The sequence below is a fragment of the Hesperophylax consimilis genome, chromosome 19 (genome assembly GCF_061612785.1).
Source record: "Hesperophylax consimilis isolate HC1 chromosome 19, BYU_Hcon_1.0, whole genome shotgun sequence".
In the NCBI taxonomy this organism is placed as follows: Eukaryota; Metazoa; Arthropoda; class Insecta; order Trichoptera; family Limnephilidae; genus Hesperophylax; species Hesperophylax consimilis.
In genome coordinates, this window is record NC_142854.1 from 2,977,307 (window position 1) to 2,997,106 (window position 19,800).

At 34.1% G+C, this 19,800-nt stretch overlaps 1 protein-coding gene across 1 annotated transcript in view; it reads right to left on the reverse strand.

Moving 5' to 3' along the window:
* The window catches only part of LOC149414657 (uncharacterized), a 48,758-nt gene extending 37,218 nt beyond the window's left edge, over positions 1-11,540 (reverse strand). The window contains exons 1-2 of the mRNA XM_089643321.1: positions 11,320-11,540; positions 2,472-2,669 (exon numbers count right to left, since the gene is read on the reverse strand). Coding sequence (XP_089499447.1) covers positions 2,472-2,612 — 141 coding nt within the window. The 5' untranslated portion in view covers positions 2,613-2,669; positions 11,320-11,540. The remainder of the gene's footprint in view (positions 1-2,471; positions 2,670-11,319) is intronic.
* Between the last annotated feature and the right edge of the window lie 8,260 nt (positions 11,541-19,800).

Genomic DNA, 19,800 nt, shown 5'->3' on the forward strand with positions numbered 1-19,800 from the left:
TAAGACAATAAAACTGATTTCTTTAAAAGCAATAATTTCTTATTTACGGAAATGTTCTCGTATACTAAATCAAAACCAGGAAAATAAATGGCACAGTAAGTAAGTACGATTCTGCAACTCATGGAAAATATATAATGAATAAACAGATATTCCATATTACTTGACTTTATAAGTGAAGTAATGCAATGCTTTATTACCTTGACATCAATAATGCATTTGTTGTGGTAGAAGTCAAGGAAATTTCACAAATATGCTGATTGTTTATTAATACCTAATAAATCTTGGATAATTCATTATTTTTCATGAAAAAGGGAAAACTTATGTATGTGCCGAAGATGTCAGCGACTGACTGTAGATTCCATCAGCAATCCAAAGGGAAAATGTCCAGTGAGCCACTCGAGTAATATTAGGGTTTTTTAAAAAAAAACTCCTTGAGCAATAAGTATTTCTGGTTTTAGATTTGGCCAATTCATTCCTAAAATCATATTTCCAATGAATTTATTTCATAGTTTATTCCATATTTTGAGGCATTATACAAAAATAATAAATTCATAAAAATCACATATTCCATAGCTACCCAAATTTAGGTAGCTATTACTCAAGGACACTAGTGGTGATACCTAGAGATGGCAAAATTTCGTTTTAACTAAAATCGCGAAAAAATATTTATGTTTCGAAAATAGGGCATTTATAAGTTTTCTTTGCGTTTCAAGGCATTTGAAAGTATTTCCAGTGATTTCTATTTCGCGAATTAACGCAAAAAACGTGATTTTGGCCGTATTTCAGCTAAATTATTCTATTTAGCGAAATAGGCGCGAATTTCCCGAAAATACCGGGTATTAAAATAATATGTGAGAATTTAAAAAAATCGATATTTACATTACGATTTTTTATAATTTTGTTACTATTTTATGTGTAAATATTTAATATTTTTGTACTGTAGGCTAAAATTGCTTTTTGACATTACACAATTTTTGCGAAATAAATTACGCCTATTGATGTTAATCGCAATCTGCATTTGTTGTGTTTTTGTTCGACCCGTACTTAGAGTTTCCTTCCTTATCTTTCACATGGAAATACTTGCAAATGAAGGTTAAACATATATTTTACCAAAAATACTTAAAATATGCGCTAAAAACATTCAGGAAATACATTTTTTTCTATTTTGCTACAAAACGCTAAATTACGCTAAATTATGCCTCAAGATGCTATAAAACGCTAAATTTCTAATTGTTAATGCTAAAAAATCTGAAAATTAATGCTAAATTTTGCCATCTCTAGTGATACCCAAATTTGGATAGCTATCGCTTAAGGATATTAGAGGTACTACCCAAATTTGGGTAGCTATCGCGAATTTGGGTAGCTATCGCTTAAGGACATTAGAGGTGCTACCCAAAATTGGGGTAGCTGTAGAATAGAGGATTTTTATGAATTTATTATTTTTGTATAATGCCTAAAAATATGGAATAAACGGTGAACCACCCGTGACTTATGACATGTGATACAAAGAATGAAAATTCGAGAAGGATGAATTTAACTCAATATTTTAGTGTTTTATTATTTTTAGATTGATCGAAATTTAGGGAGTGCGAAGCTCAATATGAAAAATCTTTGCTTTACACAATCATTATTTTCTTACGATTTCATAGAGATAGTTGCCATTAGAGAAGAAATAACATTTTGGGACAGTACTAAATCGCAAAAAAAAAAAAAAACATTTTTAACATAACCATAGATCATATGAAAAAATCTGTCATTTGCCTTTGCCATTCCAGTCAACATGCGAAATTTCCAGATAATATAGTTCCGTAAAACAGATGACGGACGACAAATAATGTCCGCAATCTTAAACTGTACAAAAATCTATATCAAAATATAACACTTCCTTTTATCATCTCGAATACATATGAAAAAATAACCCATATGGGAAATGGACAAAAAAGCATGGTGTAGGTGAGGGTGTTTCATTTTAAATTATGATTGATGATAAGCAGCATTCCTTTGGTTACATTGTGATCGATTGTCAAGTGTAACAACATGACAGTTTGATTAAGAGTAGAAATGGACTATTTAAAAACTAGCTTACAAGATCACCCCTCTGTCTGTGCATTGTAAAGATAGGGAAACTATGTCACCACCCGGTTGGGCAGAGTTGTGAGGCCGGTTGAGGTAGGGCTGTAGGAAGGGATTTATTAATGCGGAACTTTAAGAAGCCCGGATTATATGGGTAGAAAGCAGATGCTGGTAGCTTGTTTCACATACGAGCCCACCACAAAAATGAGTCGAAGAAACGATCCATTCTCATGAAGCCAAAATCAACTATGAACTGTTGTTTCGCTTGTGTCCGTTGAGTTGTACGCACATGCACCTCCTTAGAATACCAGTAGAACAGACTCAGCATGCCCACATTGCATCTGTGCATTCGAGATGGCAATCGGTCTGTTTGAAATGACGATGGTGTTGTAACTCACCCTGCTATGGCAGTAGAGATTATTGATGTCCAACTTCTGGAACTTGGCCTTTCCTGTGGGTGCGGGTTTGGAGTTGGGGGCGGGTGCTTCCGCAGGTGCTGACGAGGTCCCTCCGCCGCCTGGCGCCGACAGTGCAGACATGCTGCCCACTTGACACCATTAGAGAACCAACCGTCACCCGGAGAACGAGACCCGTTTCTGCAACAACACAAAACATACTTCTTGTGTTGAACTTAAGTCGGAGATTATTTACCTATCGATTATTAATATACGCAAGGAGAGAAGGAAATAGAAACAAATGGAGATATGGCATGGAAGCGTGCCGATTGTCACCGACCTACAACCAAATGCAGAGAATATCAAAAGCAGCTATGCGGCGAAAGTGATTTGAAGTAACGTGCAAGGAGCGAACGATGTTGGCGACATGCATCGTGTGCGGTCTCATACTAATAACGGTTCATGTTAATCTACTATTTGTAATTACTAATTTTATATCAAAGAAATACACACGTATCTTGGATGGTTGGAAAACTTGGTAATCATGGAGAGCATTAATTTCTATGTTCCCGATGGTTATCTCCGTCACCGACAACAGGACTACTTGCCTGCAGGTCATGCCGGTGGAGAGAGCATCTTGCTGTTGAATACAATCAATTTGGACATCGACATATTTAGAATCAATGAAGCTGCCTTTAGCTGCAAGCACTGTTATTACTAGTATAGTTGATATACCCACTGTCTATATATGTAAGAATTATCTTCATAAATGTATTTAAAAACGCATTACAATGAACAATTTTGTAATGTTTTTAAAATGAATAAATTGAATTGAACAAAAAATAAAATCTTCAACCTTGTATGAGTCGTTAAATTACCGGAAATTAAATTATATTAGAGTATCCGGAAACCAGTGTTACAAGCAGGGAAACTGTTGAATCTACATTCCGTTGGAGTAGATTTTGTCGCATAAGATTTTTGATTTCAGCTTTCATTTCCGAGTTCCAAGTTGTAATGTTTTTAGGTCAAATTTGCAAAAAATCAGTCGCTACGGGGTTACCATCAGATGTTTATTTATATAAGTTTTTTAACCCTATCGTTTCCGAAACAAAAAGGAAAGTTGGGTTCTCTAAGCCAGTGGTCTCCAACCTTTTTGTCATCGCGGACCGGTCAACCTCTAAAAATTTTACCGCAGCCCGATGAGGGTGGTTTAATAAAATGTTAATATTTTGAATAATTTTTATTGAATTGTGTTCAAAGGTAGTGTGTCAGCGGTTAATTATCGCGTAAAGATGTTTTCAACAGTTGGTTTTTTTTTGCGGCCCGGCACCATTTGGTTCACGGATCGGTACCGATCCGCAGACCGGGGTTTGGGGACCACTGCTCTAAGCGATGTAGATTCACAAGTTTCCAGACCTGTGTATATCAATAAATTTAGTGGTTCGTACAAAGTGAATATTTTATTTCACACAATAATAATGTCAGAACGCAAAGTGATTGATTTCTACTAAAATATGCGTACATAAGTGGGCCCAATTTGCTTTACAGCAAATGGCTCAGCTGTTTTACAAATCAATGGATCGTTATTTTCTCTTAAGGATTGTGAAAACCATATCATAATTAGCTTATTCAAACAAATATGGATTGATTGTATCAAGGAGGAAGTTCCAATTCAAATTACTTTTAGTTTGAGATTAATTAATATTGTAATGCTAAAATGTTGCCATAGTTAGCATTTCGAAACTTTTAAATGATTGCGGGTTACCATTTTAGGAAACTAAAGATGGTGGTGGGTTATATTTTTTAAGTGACACTCATCAGGAAACCAGAAAAGAGCAGGGGAAAAAATTTCAAATTAATATGGCGCTCAGTATTAAACTCAAAGGAGATATCTTGTACAAATTAAGATTAAGCGATGTTTGGACAGCTTTGCCAGATAAACGAGACATCAACATAAAACCCAAAGCACTCAACACATTGGGCAATCTACATCTAACAAGATTAAATCTCACAAGTACAACGACCTGCAAAACTTAAAAATAATGATTGATAACCACAACTTTCCTCATGAATAATTTTGGTATAACTTCTAGTGCCCCTTTTCTACTTATCTTATTCCTCAATTGAGGTTTTTTATTGTGTTCTTCATTTATTTCTGTCATTTTATTGTTTACTTACAAAAATTATTATTGTATAGAATAAGAGCGAACATTGACAATAAATTTGATAACTCCCGCAAATTACATCTATTTTTCAAAAATCTATTAATTTAAATAACGATGAAAGAGAAAGGGGCCTTTTTGGCCCGGAGCTCTGTATGCCATTATTTCAAAAAGTCAGATAACTCCTGCAAAAAAGAGAAATTTTTACCTGCAATTTTGACAACTCCATAAATTGAGCACAAAAAATTAACCTGTGCTTTTACCATAAATAAAATGAAACCATCATGTCAGCTGTGATAATAATATGAATCCATCATGTCAGCTGTGATAATAATATGAAATGATCATGTCAGCTGTGATAATATTAAAACATCATGTCACCTGTGATAAAAACATGAAACCACCATGTCAGCTGTGATAAATAATATGAAACCATCATGTCAGCTGTGATAAAAATACACAATTGAGCATTTGAAGTTTTCACAACTTGTTAAAAAAAAAACGAAAGTAATCAGTTTTTGGTCCCTCCTGTAAAACTGCCAAAAGTGGAGCCAATTTAAGCCATCGAATTGCTAATTAGCGGTAACATACACTTACGACTTAATTGTCCATATGCAGCTAGTGACATAAAATTAACCGAATGATTTAGTTATCACTGTCCTTGCTACTAGCTGCGCGTAACCTAGCAAAGAGAGTCGATCAACAAGATAAATAAGATCGACAAAGCGACTAGCTTTTAATAATGTTAAGAAGCTAATTCAGACCTCCATCCAACAGAGCATAGAAAGTGTTTGAAGATATTGATTCCTTACCAACAAAAGACAACGTGATAGTGGTCATTAATCGTTAAGACGACTAAGTACTAAATAATACAACCAGTTACCTTTGCTAACGAATATGACATTAACGCTGAGATTGTCTAAAAGCATACACATCCAAATTGATAGACTTGCCCTAACATGAAATTTGGGAATTATTATGACGAGCTGGAGGCAAACCCCGTAACCATATTTTTGGCACCAGAAGGGTTCGAGAATGCTTTGAATAAACTACGACATCTCTCGTACATTGACCGTCAAAGAGTGCACATTTAAATAACTAGACCATGCGCAGAAAAGAAAAGTTTGCTCAAGTAAGGCAAACTTTTGCAGCAGATTCCATTATGGGAATTTTCTCCGCAGGATCTGAATGTTCATTTTTAAACAAACCGCCTCGGGAAGCAACGCTAAAAATAAGTGATGTGGGTAAATTATAACACATTTGTAAAAGTGTCTAACTAAATAATGTAACAAAATATTCAATTTCGGAAACAAGGCTGAACTTTTGTTTACCCGATTTGAGATTGGTAGTTAAGTTTTTAAACAGCCAGCTATTTGCGCGCCTAATTCTTAAGCAGATTTTATATTTGAGGACAGAATAGTGATATTAAAATGCGAGTTGCCCGTAAACTGTCAGTTATTTCTTTATTGACAAATCACAGAAAGGGAGACGATCACGCCGCCTCCCGCACTCCGCAGCACCTGGTTTGTTCCCCTTTCCCTGATCTATTAATTAGAATGTCTATGCCTAAAAGCCATTTCTCTAACATAATCTTTGTGTATCTACATGCAATGTAATATGCCCTCCTATCTAATGTACTCAAAATGCTACTCATTGTGATGAAAGACCTACAGAGAATGATAATAATAAACAAATTGAAGATATAGAAATCATGAATTCTGCTTGCTCATCCAAGAAACTTTACTGATATCTATCTTAGTATACTTATAGTCAGCAAATATTTGCTGACTGTTAGGAAATACATGGATGATCAATATTGCTGTAATAATTAAGTTTAAAAATCACAACATTCCAATCTCCCGCAATGTACTGTGGACATTATAACTTCATCTTAATGGCCTTACTGGCTTTTATTTACTAATTGCACTGAATTGCCAGAGACATTAACGTTCACCGCAATAATTCATCCAATTTTAACAATAGCAGCCGAATGCATTGCAATATTGAATCTCAAAAATAATTTATTTATTTATTCACGCCATGAAGGCTTTTACATATATTGCCAGAGACATTAACGTTCACCGCAATAATTCATCCAATTTTAACAATAGCAGCCGAATGCATTGCAATATTGAATCTCAAAAATAATTTATTTATTTATTCACGCCATGAAGGCTTTTACATATAAACAATGTTTAAGGTAAGCCGATCAGGAGTACAATAATGTGCGTGTATTACATAGCATAATAGGCGAGTACGGGCAATGTAAGCAGGTACAATACTAGTTATCGTTGAGAGTTGTTATTTTTACAAATAAAAGTTATTCAATATACAGGGTTTTACAATAAGAGGTGTTATTTTGAATAGCCCGCTATTTCGGTAGATGTTACTTTTGAAGCTGTCATTTTTTTGACATTTGACAAGTAGAAACTACGCCATTAAAAAAAATGGAACGATACATGCTTCAACAACGCATTGAAATTATTAAAATTCACTTGAGTGAATCAAATGTAAATCATCTTGAGTGATGAGGCCCATTTCCACCTCGGTGGCTTCGTCAACAAGCAAAATTGTCATATCTGGGGCTCGGAAAACCCAAGAATTATTATTGAAAAGCCTCTCTATCCTTAACGTGTGACTGTTTGGTGCGGTTTATGGTCCGGCGGAGTCATTGGACCCAACTTTTTCGAAAATGAGGCTGGAGCAACAGTTACGGTGAATGGATTGCGCTATCGAGAGATGATTAATGATTTTTTATGGCCGGAATTGGATGTTATTGATCTGGACAACGTTTACTTTCAACAAGACGGCGCAATTTTACGATTGAATATCAAAATAACACCTCTTATTGGAAAACCTGGTATAATAATAAGAATACAAGATAGGTACTATGGAAGTAGTAGCGGAACAATATTTAATAACATTGTTTATGTTAGTAAAATAAATATGAAATGTTTATTGTTAAGCATGTTAGTATTTAGCAAACCTCTATAATGTCAGATTGGGCATTATACAGAACATAGCTTGACATTAGTAAAAGAATAAACAAGAACGGCTTGTTGTAAAGCAAATTTGTAATCAACGAATATTTATTATGCCCGAGTGCTTCTTTTATGGAACATAGAAAAATTTACATAAAATGTGCATGTGCTCGCTAATACATTTCCCGTTCAAATATAAAAACAAAACTCTCTTACAACACAACTACACCACCAGAACAATAACCAACGGCCACTCAAAGTACCTTCACTTCATAAAACGTCAGCTCAAAGACAATTTTTCTTCCTAGCTCCTAAAATCTTTAACTTTATCCCTGAAAACCTAAAAACTGTGAGTCAACCACATTCCTTTAAAAAACAAATTACAAAATGGATCCTTACACACGGAATACATTACAACTACAATACGCATTCATTCTACACTCTATCAATTTAATCACCTTTCAGACAAAATTAATTAATTAATTAATTAGTGTGATCTATTTACTAATAAATTCTCAAATTTTTAATCTTCTTATAATCCTCTAACTTCTCCATCCTCTTCTTGCAACCCAAACTAGCTGTAAATCATTTTACTTATTTATATTATAGTAATGTATAGATTCTATGTCCGCAAACTGTAAAATTCACCCGCCATAACACAGGGTCAGATGCGACAATTTTGCTTGTTGACGAAGCCACCGAGGTGGAAATGGGCCTCATCACTCAAGATGATTTGCATTTGATTCACTCAAGTGAATTTTAATAATTTCAATGCGTTGTTGAAGCGTGTATCGTTCCATTTTTATTAATGGCGTAGTTTCTACTTGTCAAATGTCAAAAAATGACAGCTTCAAAAGAAACATCTACCGAAATAGCGGGCTATTCAAAATAACACCTCTTATTGGAAAACCCTGTATTTATAAAAAAAAAAAAAATACCCTGTCAAAAAAATTTCACTGAGGTATTATATCTAGCATTACATATTTTATATATGTGGAAACAATAATGCGGGTGTGAAAGGGTTAACATTCACCTTAGAGTAAAATAAAATCTTAGAGCATTAATGTAATAAGTGCAATCTTTACAATTGTATAATCCAAGATACAACAGCGTATTAGAAGATATACCCGTCTCAGTCTTGAGTGTGATTCACTCCCAGACGTAGACAAGTGCAAGGGGTGCAGCGACCTGTTGTTATTATTGATAATACGTCTGGTTCAGCATAGATCTGCACTTAATATTGTTTCATAATTTTTTTAAGGAATTGAATCAATATAATATATTTAATTGAGCAACTAAAGCCTCACAATATTCCTTTAAAGGTGTGCCAAAATCCAACTGGCTCCGGTATTAATACAACAAAAAGAATAACAAAGTGTTTTTCACTATTTGCCTTTCTCTACAGTAATCTGGTATGACATTCTCTAAATGTAATGTTTTTAGTAAAAAATATATATACATATTTGAATGCAAGAATAAGCTATTGATTCAGACAGACAACAGGCAAACAGAGCTGGTTCAACGACCTTTGGGCATTCAATTGAAAATGGTAATTTGTGTAAAGCGTTTAGTATGGACTCAGATCTGGATCAGGCGGCAATTTCTATCAATGAATATTGGGCTCATTATTTTGAGCGTGGGAACAATTAAATTTGTAAATGATTTTTTGACTTCGTAATTTACATATTCGGTTCTTTTTTTAAATCAAGTTCTTCATCTAATTCGTGTAATTTTAATGTACAATTTATTAAAGAGCAATAAAAGCTTATTATCTGCAACGTGCGACAGCCAGAATTGTCAGTCCAAATTTCATATCAATAAGCATTGACAGCAATATGGTATGCGATATGATATTCACAATAATAATGGACACTGCGAGATTTCGAAATGTTAGCTCTGAGATGGAGGGCAACCAACATAAGGATATTGGCTGCAAAAACCTTAAATCATATCCAATTGGAAATTTATCTAAGCTGGTGGGAACTTTAAAACTGCTGTAAAAAGTGGTCAATAGTTCTGGCAGGTGTACAAATGGTAGGAAGCATATAATATTATCGGATAAGAATTGAAATTGATTAAAATGCTTGCAATAGGTGAAAGTAACATTTGAGGGATGCATATATTCAAAGCCGAACATCAGATGGTCCAAAAGAAGAATAATAAAAAGATATAATATGTAAATTAATGATGAAGCTAGGTTGAATTATGATAGTTAAGGTCAAAATCAATATTCACAATACAATAAAGTTGGTACTTCATTGTATGTGCATAAAATAAAGTTTAGTTACGTTGGTACTCCTTCCTCATAAAGGCATTGGCCTGGGTGACATTTATACTGCTGAGAAATACTCACAGATGGGGATATAAAACATAAAATGTCTTCATACTGTGAATGATTGGACTGGAAAATCAACAGTATAATTATTGAATTACTTCCGAATCAATTATTACTCCATGACCAATACGATATTTTGTGACAAGCTTATGACAAAAAAGGAATTAATTATAATAATTCATGTCAAATAATATTGTATATAGTAGCAATAGATTTCCCACTTTACAAGAGAGACAATTTCAATTTTCACTCACATTTTAAACTTCAAAATGGAATTCATTCACTGCGAGATACTTAAAAGATGTTGAATTTACAGTTTCACAATACTAAAGCACTCACAGTTATCACAACTAAACAGAAATTAACAAAAATAAGTTTATGTTCTAAGTTTCACAGCATCATCCAAAAGTGACACGATTTTGAAGGTTAGGTGAAAAATTTAACCCACTTAAAAATAATCACTTTTACGGTTGAACTATTTGCTTTTAGTGCACTCTACTTACATAAGCCCAACACCCTAATAATTCATAAACGTAGATAGCAACACGAATTCCATGAAATACAATATAGACGGAATTAAAATGCCCCATGCATAATAATTAACTAGACCGACATGTTGTATTCTGAAATGAAACTTCAATATTATATTAATTCCATTGTTGAAACACGTTCCATGTTTTACTGTTAGCATTACAATCTAAAATCACCGTCATTAGACTAGAATGAGTAGGAAAAAGTGAATTATACGATTCGACGAAAAAATAAAAAAAGTCAAACTGCACGGAATCGATTAGCTAGACCTCTACACGAACTGCACACTGGAAAATGTTGTTTCTTTTACTTTGTTATAGGTTTCAGAAGGCTGAATGCTGCATAGATTCGGATAGAAACGGTAGACGACATTGACATAAAATAATAAAACATACCAAACTGAAAGGAATTTCATTCCAATGTCGCATAAACAAAGGTGCCCAAATTACAAATTGCTGGAAAAACGAAGCACAACTTGACGATTATTTGAAAGTTTAAAGCTAAATACTGTACTGGCAAATGTCTTGGTAGCCAAAAGCGCACGTAAGATAGCAAATATCCAGAGGATGCTGACCCCAAGGGTTCTTATTTGCCCAACCCCTCAATTGACACTCTCGACAGATATCGAAAAACGCTTTGAAACACAGATTATTGTAATTTTAGGCAAGGTTTTCCTTTACACAATGTCACTGGTGATATAACGAGCGAGAGTAGTTGAACTTCGGCGATTCCTAAGGAAAATAACGGTACTATGAAATAATAGAATCGGCAAAATTTCCGACCAATAACAAAGATTGAATTGTAGTTATATTACGGCAGATCCGCGTAAAATTGTCAATTACCTTGGTCCGTTCCAAAGGGTGTACAATAAATAAACAGGAATAAATCCAATTGGGTAAATCCGGGCTATGATGATCGCGGATTTTAACGTTAACTATCACCTCGGCCACTTTTTCACAGTTTGCCAAGATGGCGTCTCTGAAGACGACGGACGATCTTTCATAGGATCAATATTGTGACGTCACAAAGACGCGTTCACGTGGCGCGCGCTAGTGTTATAAAATTAAAACACTCAGTACGTGCTGCTGTTTACATCTGTTGACGAATGTTGGTACTAGGACTGGTTTACAACAGCGACATCTATTAAAAAAAATAATAATAATCTTTTAGGCCATCTCTTGGCAGATTTTAGTACCAGGACTGAATCAAATCAGCGACATCTATTAAAAAAACAAATAATTATCACTTTGGCCATCTCTTGGCAGATTTTAGTACCAGGACAGAATCAAATTAGCGACATCTATTAAAAAAACAAATAATTATCACTTTGGCCATCTCTTGGCAGATTTTAGTACTAAGACAGAATCAAATGAACGACATCTATTAAAAAAATTTAAAACTATCACTTTGGCCATCTCTTGGCAGATTTTAGTACCACGGCAGAATCAAATCAGCGACATCTATTAAAAAAAGAAATAATTATCTCTTCGGCCATCTTTTGGCAGATTTTAATACCAGGACTGAATCAAATCAGCGACATCTAATATAAAAATATATAATTCTGTAAATCTCTTAGTAGCTTTCGACACTAGAAGAGTCTAAATCAGTACCATCTATTGAAATAAGTTAAAATTAAATTTGAATGTATGCTTTCAATAGTTTTGAAAGTCGAATTGAGCCGGTTGACCGCTAGATGGCCATAAAATGTTTTAAAAAAATACAACGACGAAGGTAGTGTCCAAAATCAATTATATAAAATCAAATAAATTACAGAAAGATGAATCTTACTTCCGCGGGAAAGATACATTTTCCTATTTTTATGTTATTCCACGATGGTGTTAAATAATTTATTTTATTAAAATACACTCTTTGCAAGGTATTGAATTACAATATTAAGACAAATTATTTGTTTACGCCCGTTATAGTTTTGTTTGTTTGAAAACTCAATTCTTTCTAGAAAGGCATACAAAATTCATCGGTAGAATATTGTATTTGAATACCTTTCTCGAAAGAATTGAGTTTTTAAAAGAAGAAAACTATTTATTCATATTCATATTAAGTATGTACGGGCGTTAACAAATAATTTGTCTTAATATTGTAATTCAATACCTTGCAAAAAGCGCATTAAATAAAATAAGTTAATTGACGCCCCCTATGAACACGTAGAACATAACGAGCAACATAATTTTAAAACTGCAGTCACTGATAATTTCCATAAGCGTAACAAGAAATAAAGATTTTCTTAAAATAACTCTAATCCAATAATATCAGGTACCTACTTATTTATTACATTATTTATTTATAAACTATTTACTATGTCTTCGCAGGTTTTTTTCTTCCATACAGCTCTCGAACGTACCGTGTTTAGCTCTGGAAGTTTTACTTTTTTTTCATCAATAACTAGCCGATGCGTTCCCATGCGTTGCTTGGAGACTTTTCTCTATTTTATATAAACATACTATGCATGTGTTGTATAAATAAACCTTCCGGAAGATATTCTCTAAATGATAGTGAAAACCCCTATCAAATATAGCATAGTTTAGAACAGAGGTTCCCATTGTGGTCTATATAGTGGTCGATATCGGCTTGCTGGGGGTCCATGTCAGCGAGAAAAAAATTTAGGGGTCCACAAGATTCAAATGGGGGTACATACGAGCCGTCCCCCATTTACCTCAAGTCAACATTTAGGAGTTTCGTAAATGACACAATACACCTAACGCAAATAACACATTTTACGTAATACTAATTATTAACGACTGAGAATTTACATATTTGATATTTGTATTTTTATACTTCGTTAAGTTGTTTATTGAGGTATATAAATAGAGATATACGTTCCTTTTCTCGTCAGAATTAATATATTGAAGCAAAACATTGCACATCGAAAGCTGCGAATTTTCCTAGATCCCCAACTTGTTTTTTAAAAACGTTCAGGGTAACATTTATCAACATTTAAATGTACTTCATACAGACTTAAAACACTGAGTTTGAAGACATTTTGACTATGGAAATGGAACGTCGAAGAATCGGAAATCATGTGACAAGAAGGAATGACAGGAATAAGCACTGACAAAGAACTTAATGGGCAGTTCTGTAGGGCTAGCTACAGAAATACATTCCCGTTGCTTATCCTGCTTCATTTTCATTTGGTGTAATACTTCACAAGGGCGCCCCTGTCTGCACAATGCAAATACAGAGCAACTATACCGCCACCCGGTTGTTGGGCAGGCAAAGGAAGGGAATCTTTTTATTAAAAAATAAACTATTATCACATGGGACGTTAATAGTTTTAGGAAAATTTAATATTCGGCAGGCAGGGGGTCTACGGAAAAAAAATTGGCAAGTGGTAAACGGGGCAAAAAAGTTTGGGAACCTCTGGTTTAGAAGAACTAAGCTACAAACAGACAGACGCGGATAGGGACTTTGTTTTATAACATTTAGAGAAGATGTATGACACAACTTAGGTAGGCAATACATTACGCTATAATAATAATAATAATTGGATGACTTGTATAGCGCCGTTTTAGTGCAAAATCACCTCAAGGGCGCTGTACAAACTTATAATACATTTCTAAAGTGATCTATGTTATTACTTAACTATTTATGGAGATAATATATACTTGTTATGCTCCTGTATGATTTCCCTCGCATGTAAAAGCCGTCAAGGCGTGAACAAACACATAAATATACAGTACAATACTTACCTGGTAGGTCACTTGAGATTTACACTTGATTAACATTATCTAATTGTTTATTAGCGAAATTGAGATACAGGATTCAGGACATAATTGGAAAATTGAATATAACTGGACTTTCTCTTAGGAATGGTATATTTAATTTAAGGGTACGACAGCTTCAAAAGGTAAGTTTTTAGTTTAGACCTGAATTCTGTTGGACTTGTTATGGATCTTAGTTCCGGAGGGAGTTTATTCCAAGCCTTCGGCCCAGATACACCGAAAGCGCGATCACCAAACTTAGTATTTGGCTTGCGCTTATGTTCTATCAGTCTGCCTACAGCTGATGATGTTGCTGATCTAAGCGTTGACTGCCTCAGACCAGTGTTTTCCGGGACGCATAGTTCAGAGATGTAGGGTGGGGCTATTTCATTGATGGATTTAAACACCATCCAGCACAATTTGCACTGGATTATTTCAGAGCACTTGAGCCAGTGAAGGTTACGGAGGTGTTCTGAGATGTGCGAATATTTTGAAACCTCGGTTATGAGCCGTGCTGCTGCATTAAACACTGATTGAAGTTTGTCAATTTGATATTTTGGAAGGCTGGCATAAATGCCGTTGCAGTAATCCATACCCATATATACCCATCGTTGCTTAACCTATTTCAGTACATCGCTGAAATATGCTGAAATAGGCCAAGTCACGAAAATATAGCGTAATAATAATATGTTCAAAATTGTAAATGGTAGTGTAGACAGCCTTGATTTAATTAATCTCATTGAATTTAATGTACCCATTAGAGCTACTCGTTATAAAACCCTCTTTAATTGTAACAATTCTAAGACTGATCATTTCAAACACTCGCTTGTACCTAATCTACGTGAAATTAGTAATAGGTACGCAGATGTAGCCTATCTGTTTAACTGCTCAGAAGCTAGGTAAAAAAAGGCTTTAATATCATATCTTTTAAATCATGACCAATAAAATGTAAGTCTACTCATACTTACGTAAAAAGTCAAATAAATATGTCTATAAAATGAACTGCCTGGGGGAACTGAGGAAACTTGGGTCAATAATAATATTCAATTCGGTGAACCAACAGCTTGATTGGCACTTACCTACTTTCAACCAAAACTTGAAAATAAATACATATATTTTAGCTATCGTAATATAATATATTAAATCATGTATCTATACTTTAATATATTTAAATCAATACTAATCTAACCTAGTCTACCTATAAGTTTTGCATGTACTTGTATCTCTAACTTTTTATATCCATATAGAGTTTCTGTTAATTGTATATTTTCTGATGTCACTGTTTATAATTTACCGTTGATATTAAAATAAATAACTAGTTTAAATTAAAGTCACTTTCCATGTCTGCTGTGTGCTTAGTTTACCTAAACAACGCACCGGATTTTCACTATAATTTAGAGAATTTCTTCAGGAAGGTTTATATATATATATATAATACATGCATATTATATTTTTAGAAAGTAGAGAATAATCGATGTTTTGTAATCAAGTAGCACAAAAATATATTATGGCGCTTACATTGTTAACGTTTGTTTGATTTTTTTTCTTACATTTTAACAACAGGAATTGTACATCTTAAGGCGATGCCATACATAGTAATGCAAAATCATGTGTTTTTGGTTTGAAAATTTGGTCGCCTAAAAATGTTTCAGATGCTTTAATTAAATACTGCGAGTAGAATACATCTTGGCTTTTGAAAAAATCGAGTCTTTTTATAAGCTCTTAAGATGTAAATTATTGACGAGTTATTTTACTATCCTCCAATTATTCTTCTTCTTCTTCAATGGCGCTACAGCCCATTTCGAGCCTTGGCCTCCTTTAACATGAGCCTCCACCTCCCTCTGTCCTCGGCCGTCGTCTTCCAATCTGCAGCATAAAGTAGTCCTCTGGCATCTTTCCTGACATCGTCCTCCCATCTCAGCCTAGGTCTGCCCGCCTTTCGTTTGCCTCCCGGGTGTCCTGTTAGAACCTTCTTGGCATTAGATGCTTTAATTAAATACTGCGAGTAGAATACATCTTGGCCTTTGAAATAATCGAGTATTTTTTAGATAAGTTTTTTATAAGCCCAGAAAAAAATAATGTAAAGGCCTATGAAAACTGCTTTAAAGTTCAAAATCTCCTACTTACGAACCCATTTTCGGTTATGATTTTATTGTATAATGTGGAAAATTAAGTTATTTATAAAATGATCGAAAAAAAAATTAAATATTTATGCCTGAACATCCTCAAAATAAAATAAAAGGCACATTTTGGCCATGTTTTTTACTTGCATAAATCAAAACAGGCGGATGGTGTTAAGCGGGAATTTAAACCTTATCGCCTTCTACGTAAGGGTGTTTATTGATAGCGGCTCAAATTGAAATATTACACGACGTAGTGCATCGCCTTAACCAGAGTTACACATAGATACAGAGATGCAGAAACACACCCTAAAGTTATATATACTCGTATATATATTTTTTTATTTGTACATAACAGGTACAAACATATCTACATTTAACTGGGATTTCACGAATTATAAATTAATAATAAATTTTCATGTATTAATTTAAAGAATTGATGACAATAACAAACAAAAATATAAGGTAAATATATTTTTTAAATTATTGTTCAACGGACTTATCATTAATATATAGTACATAGAAGATTTCTTGTATTAATATTCTTAAAAATTGTGAAGACAGGTATTTACAAAATATATACAAAAAACTTATCTATGTATTTTAGTATATTAAGTTTTAGAATTTTTATTCAATGACACCATTCCTCTTGTCATGTTATGAAGTACTACTGTGAGTATCTTGAACAATTCGCGGTGACGACTACGGCTGCAGTTCTTAGGCCTGCATAAGCCATATTATTCCTCCGATAGTTAAAAGTAAGTTTTAAAAGATTACTTTAGATTAGAATTGTTTTGATTAGAGACATCATGTTTTCTGATGATTAGGCACGTCCTGTTTAGATGTTTTTTAGAGCAATAATGTAAAAATATATAGGTGATTAATATGTTTGTTTGATATTCGGTGTACCTATTAGCGGCAAGTTACATCAAAGTAGTGAAGGTAATTGTGAAAAATGAGTATGGCTGATTTATTGAAACCTGTTAAAAACGTGATTGCAATCCTTTTCCTAATAAAATTGTAATCCATTCAGGTTTTTATGCAGGTGTCCTATTCTTGATAGATATGATGACGAAATGTTACAATATTAGATTTTTTATGAACACGTGTTCCGACATCCTAACAACATATTCGTGTTTTACCGACAGTTTGTTAGAAAACCTGTTAATTTATTCTTTGAAGCCCTGCAGTCTCGTTTTTAACAGGAATACGACTAATTTTTAATAAATTAGCAATATTTTGTGCTCGATGCTGTCAGTAACGCGCTGGTGAGAGACAGTCAACCAGAATCGAAACATTGCATGAAATGGCTTTATCCATGTTTGAGGACCAGATTTTAATAGCCAGTAATTCCTAACCTTCCTCTTTCTACTCTTCTTTCCTTCCCTAATCCCTTCAGCAGACAGTTGGGAACTGTTGGGACACATAAAAAAGCAGACAGAAGCTTTTCCCAAAATATTTAGCTATAACAATATCTTTATTGCGAAATAATTTATCAGACAGCCGTCATTAGCGTCGAGTTTTCTCTAAATCGGACCAACAAACAAGTTTTTCTCTGAATCGTAATGGGCCGATTACAAACATTGTTGATCGAACGGTAGGTACTATCGGAAAGCATTTTGGCGTTCTTCCAAAATACACATTATTTCTTCCTGGCAACATTCTGGCAATAGAGAATATTATTCTAGTCCATTATGCCGTGAAATATAAAAGGGTTATTTACCTACTCGCCGAAAGAAATTATTGACTGTATTTATTTATTTAAGGAACATAAATATTCTTAATATTAATACAGGGTTTTCCAATAAGAGGTGTTATTTTGAATAGCCCGCTATTTCGGTAGATGTTACTTTTGAAGCTGTCATTTTTTTACCTTTGACAAGTAGAAACTATTTCGGTATGATGATTTGCATTTGATTCACTCAAGTGAATTTGAATAATTTCAATGCGTTGTTGAAGCGTGTATCGTTCCATTTTTATTAATGGCGTAGTTTCTACTTGTCAAATGTCAAAAAATGACAGCTTCAAAAGTAACATCTACCGAAATAGCGGGGTATTCAAAATAACACCTCTTATTGGAAAACCCTGTATTTTAAGTGTGGGCATTAAAAAATACATTATACTTCGTGATCATGTAGTATGGCAGACTGGGATTCTACTACGGCACTATCCTCGGTCATGCTGGATTAAAAAATATAGATAAGGATAGGTACCCAGTACCCACATAACCTGCTTCATAAGAATTGTATTAGGAAATTTCAGTGTAGAGTCGCAAGAGATTCTTGCTTGTGTGGTGGTGTACTGTATCGTAGGACCACTGCGGGGTAAGATGGAACTGCTGGTGGGTATTGCAAAATTGAACCACTTTCGATGTATTCGGTGCATTCGCCTACATTCAAACGTGCACACTTTAAAATAGGTTGCCTGTAAGTAAGTACCTACATTATAACACAATAACAACTAACGTTGAATTTCGAATTCTAGTTTGTAGACAAATTTTAGATTTTTTTTTCATTACTATGGCAGCACCGATTTTAGACGAATTAAAGCGGTTAACTTTTAAATCTGACGGATGGACGGAGTGGTTTGTTTATGACTTGGACCACGTTCAGAAAAAAATGATATGAAGTACACATTTATAAATTTTCTTAACTTTTTGAAGTGAAACTTCTTTACGCGCGTCATGCAATTTCGAGGACCGGAGTAAAACCGACTCATGACCGAAACGAAAATGCGGGTACCCCCACCACCGATTAAAGTTCATTTGATCTAGTCAAAGTTTTGAAGTAACATATAAATGCTTCTTAGCTCATCCCGACAACTGGCGTTGGTGGTGTAATGGTCAGCATAGTTGCCTTCCAAGCAGTTGATCCGAGTTCGATTCTCGGCCATCGCACATTATTTTTTTGTTTTTAACGCCTTTTTCATTCAATATCTTATTTTTTAGTAGGTCAGAACATTTTTTAAAAGAAAATAATATTGCAAAATAATAAAAACACTTATCTCACTGTGATAAAACATTACTCCGCTAGAGCGCGCTTTGCGTTATTGTGTTGGATTAAAATTATTATCTAATCCGTATATTATGATAATTGTATTACATTTATTTAATTAATTTATTTATTTTGATAATATGTAATAATTTACAGAAAAAAAAATTAAAACTATCTCCCTCTGATAAAATATCCGTTCGCTAGAGCGCACTACGCGATCTTGTGTGGGATTCTATTTCTGTACATTGTACATTATTTTTAAAAATATATTATATTTTGGGTGTGATGTAGGTAACATTATAAAACATAACAAGCTCTCATATTTTCAGAACCTACATAATATAATCAATTTATGCGGCTTTGCTTACAGTTGGTGCTCAGCGTGGTTGGCTTTCAATCAGTTAAGCGAGGTTCGATTCTCGGCTGTGGCATTTTTGAAGTGAAACCTTGTTGAGGTGGGGGAGCCGCTCACGAACGTTCTCTCTCTTCTCTTC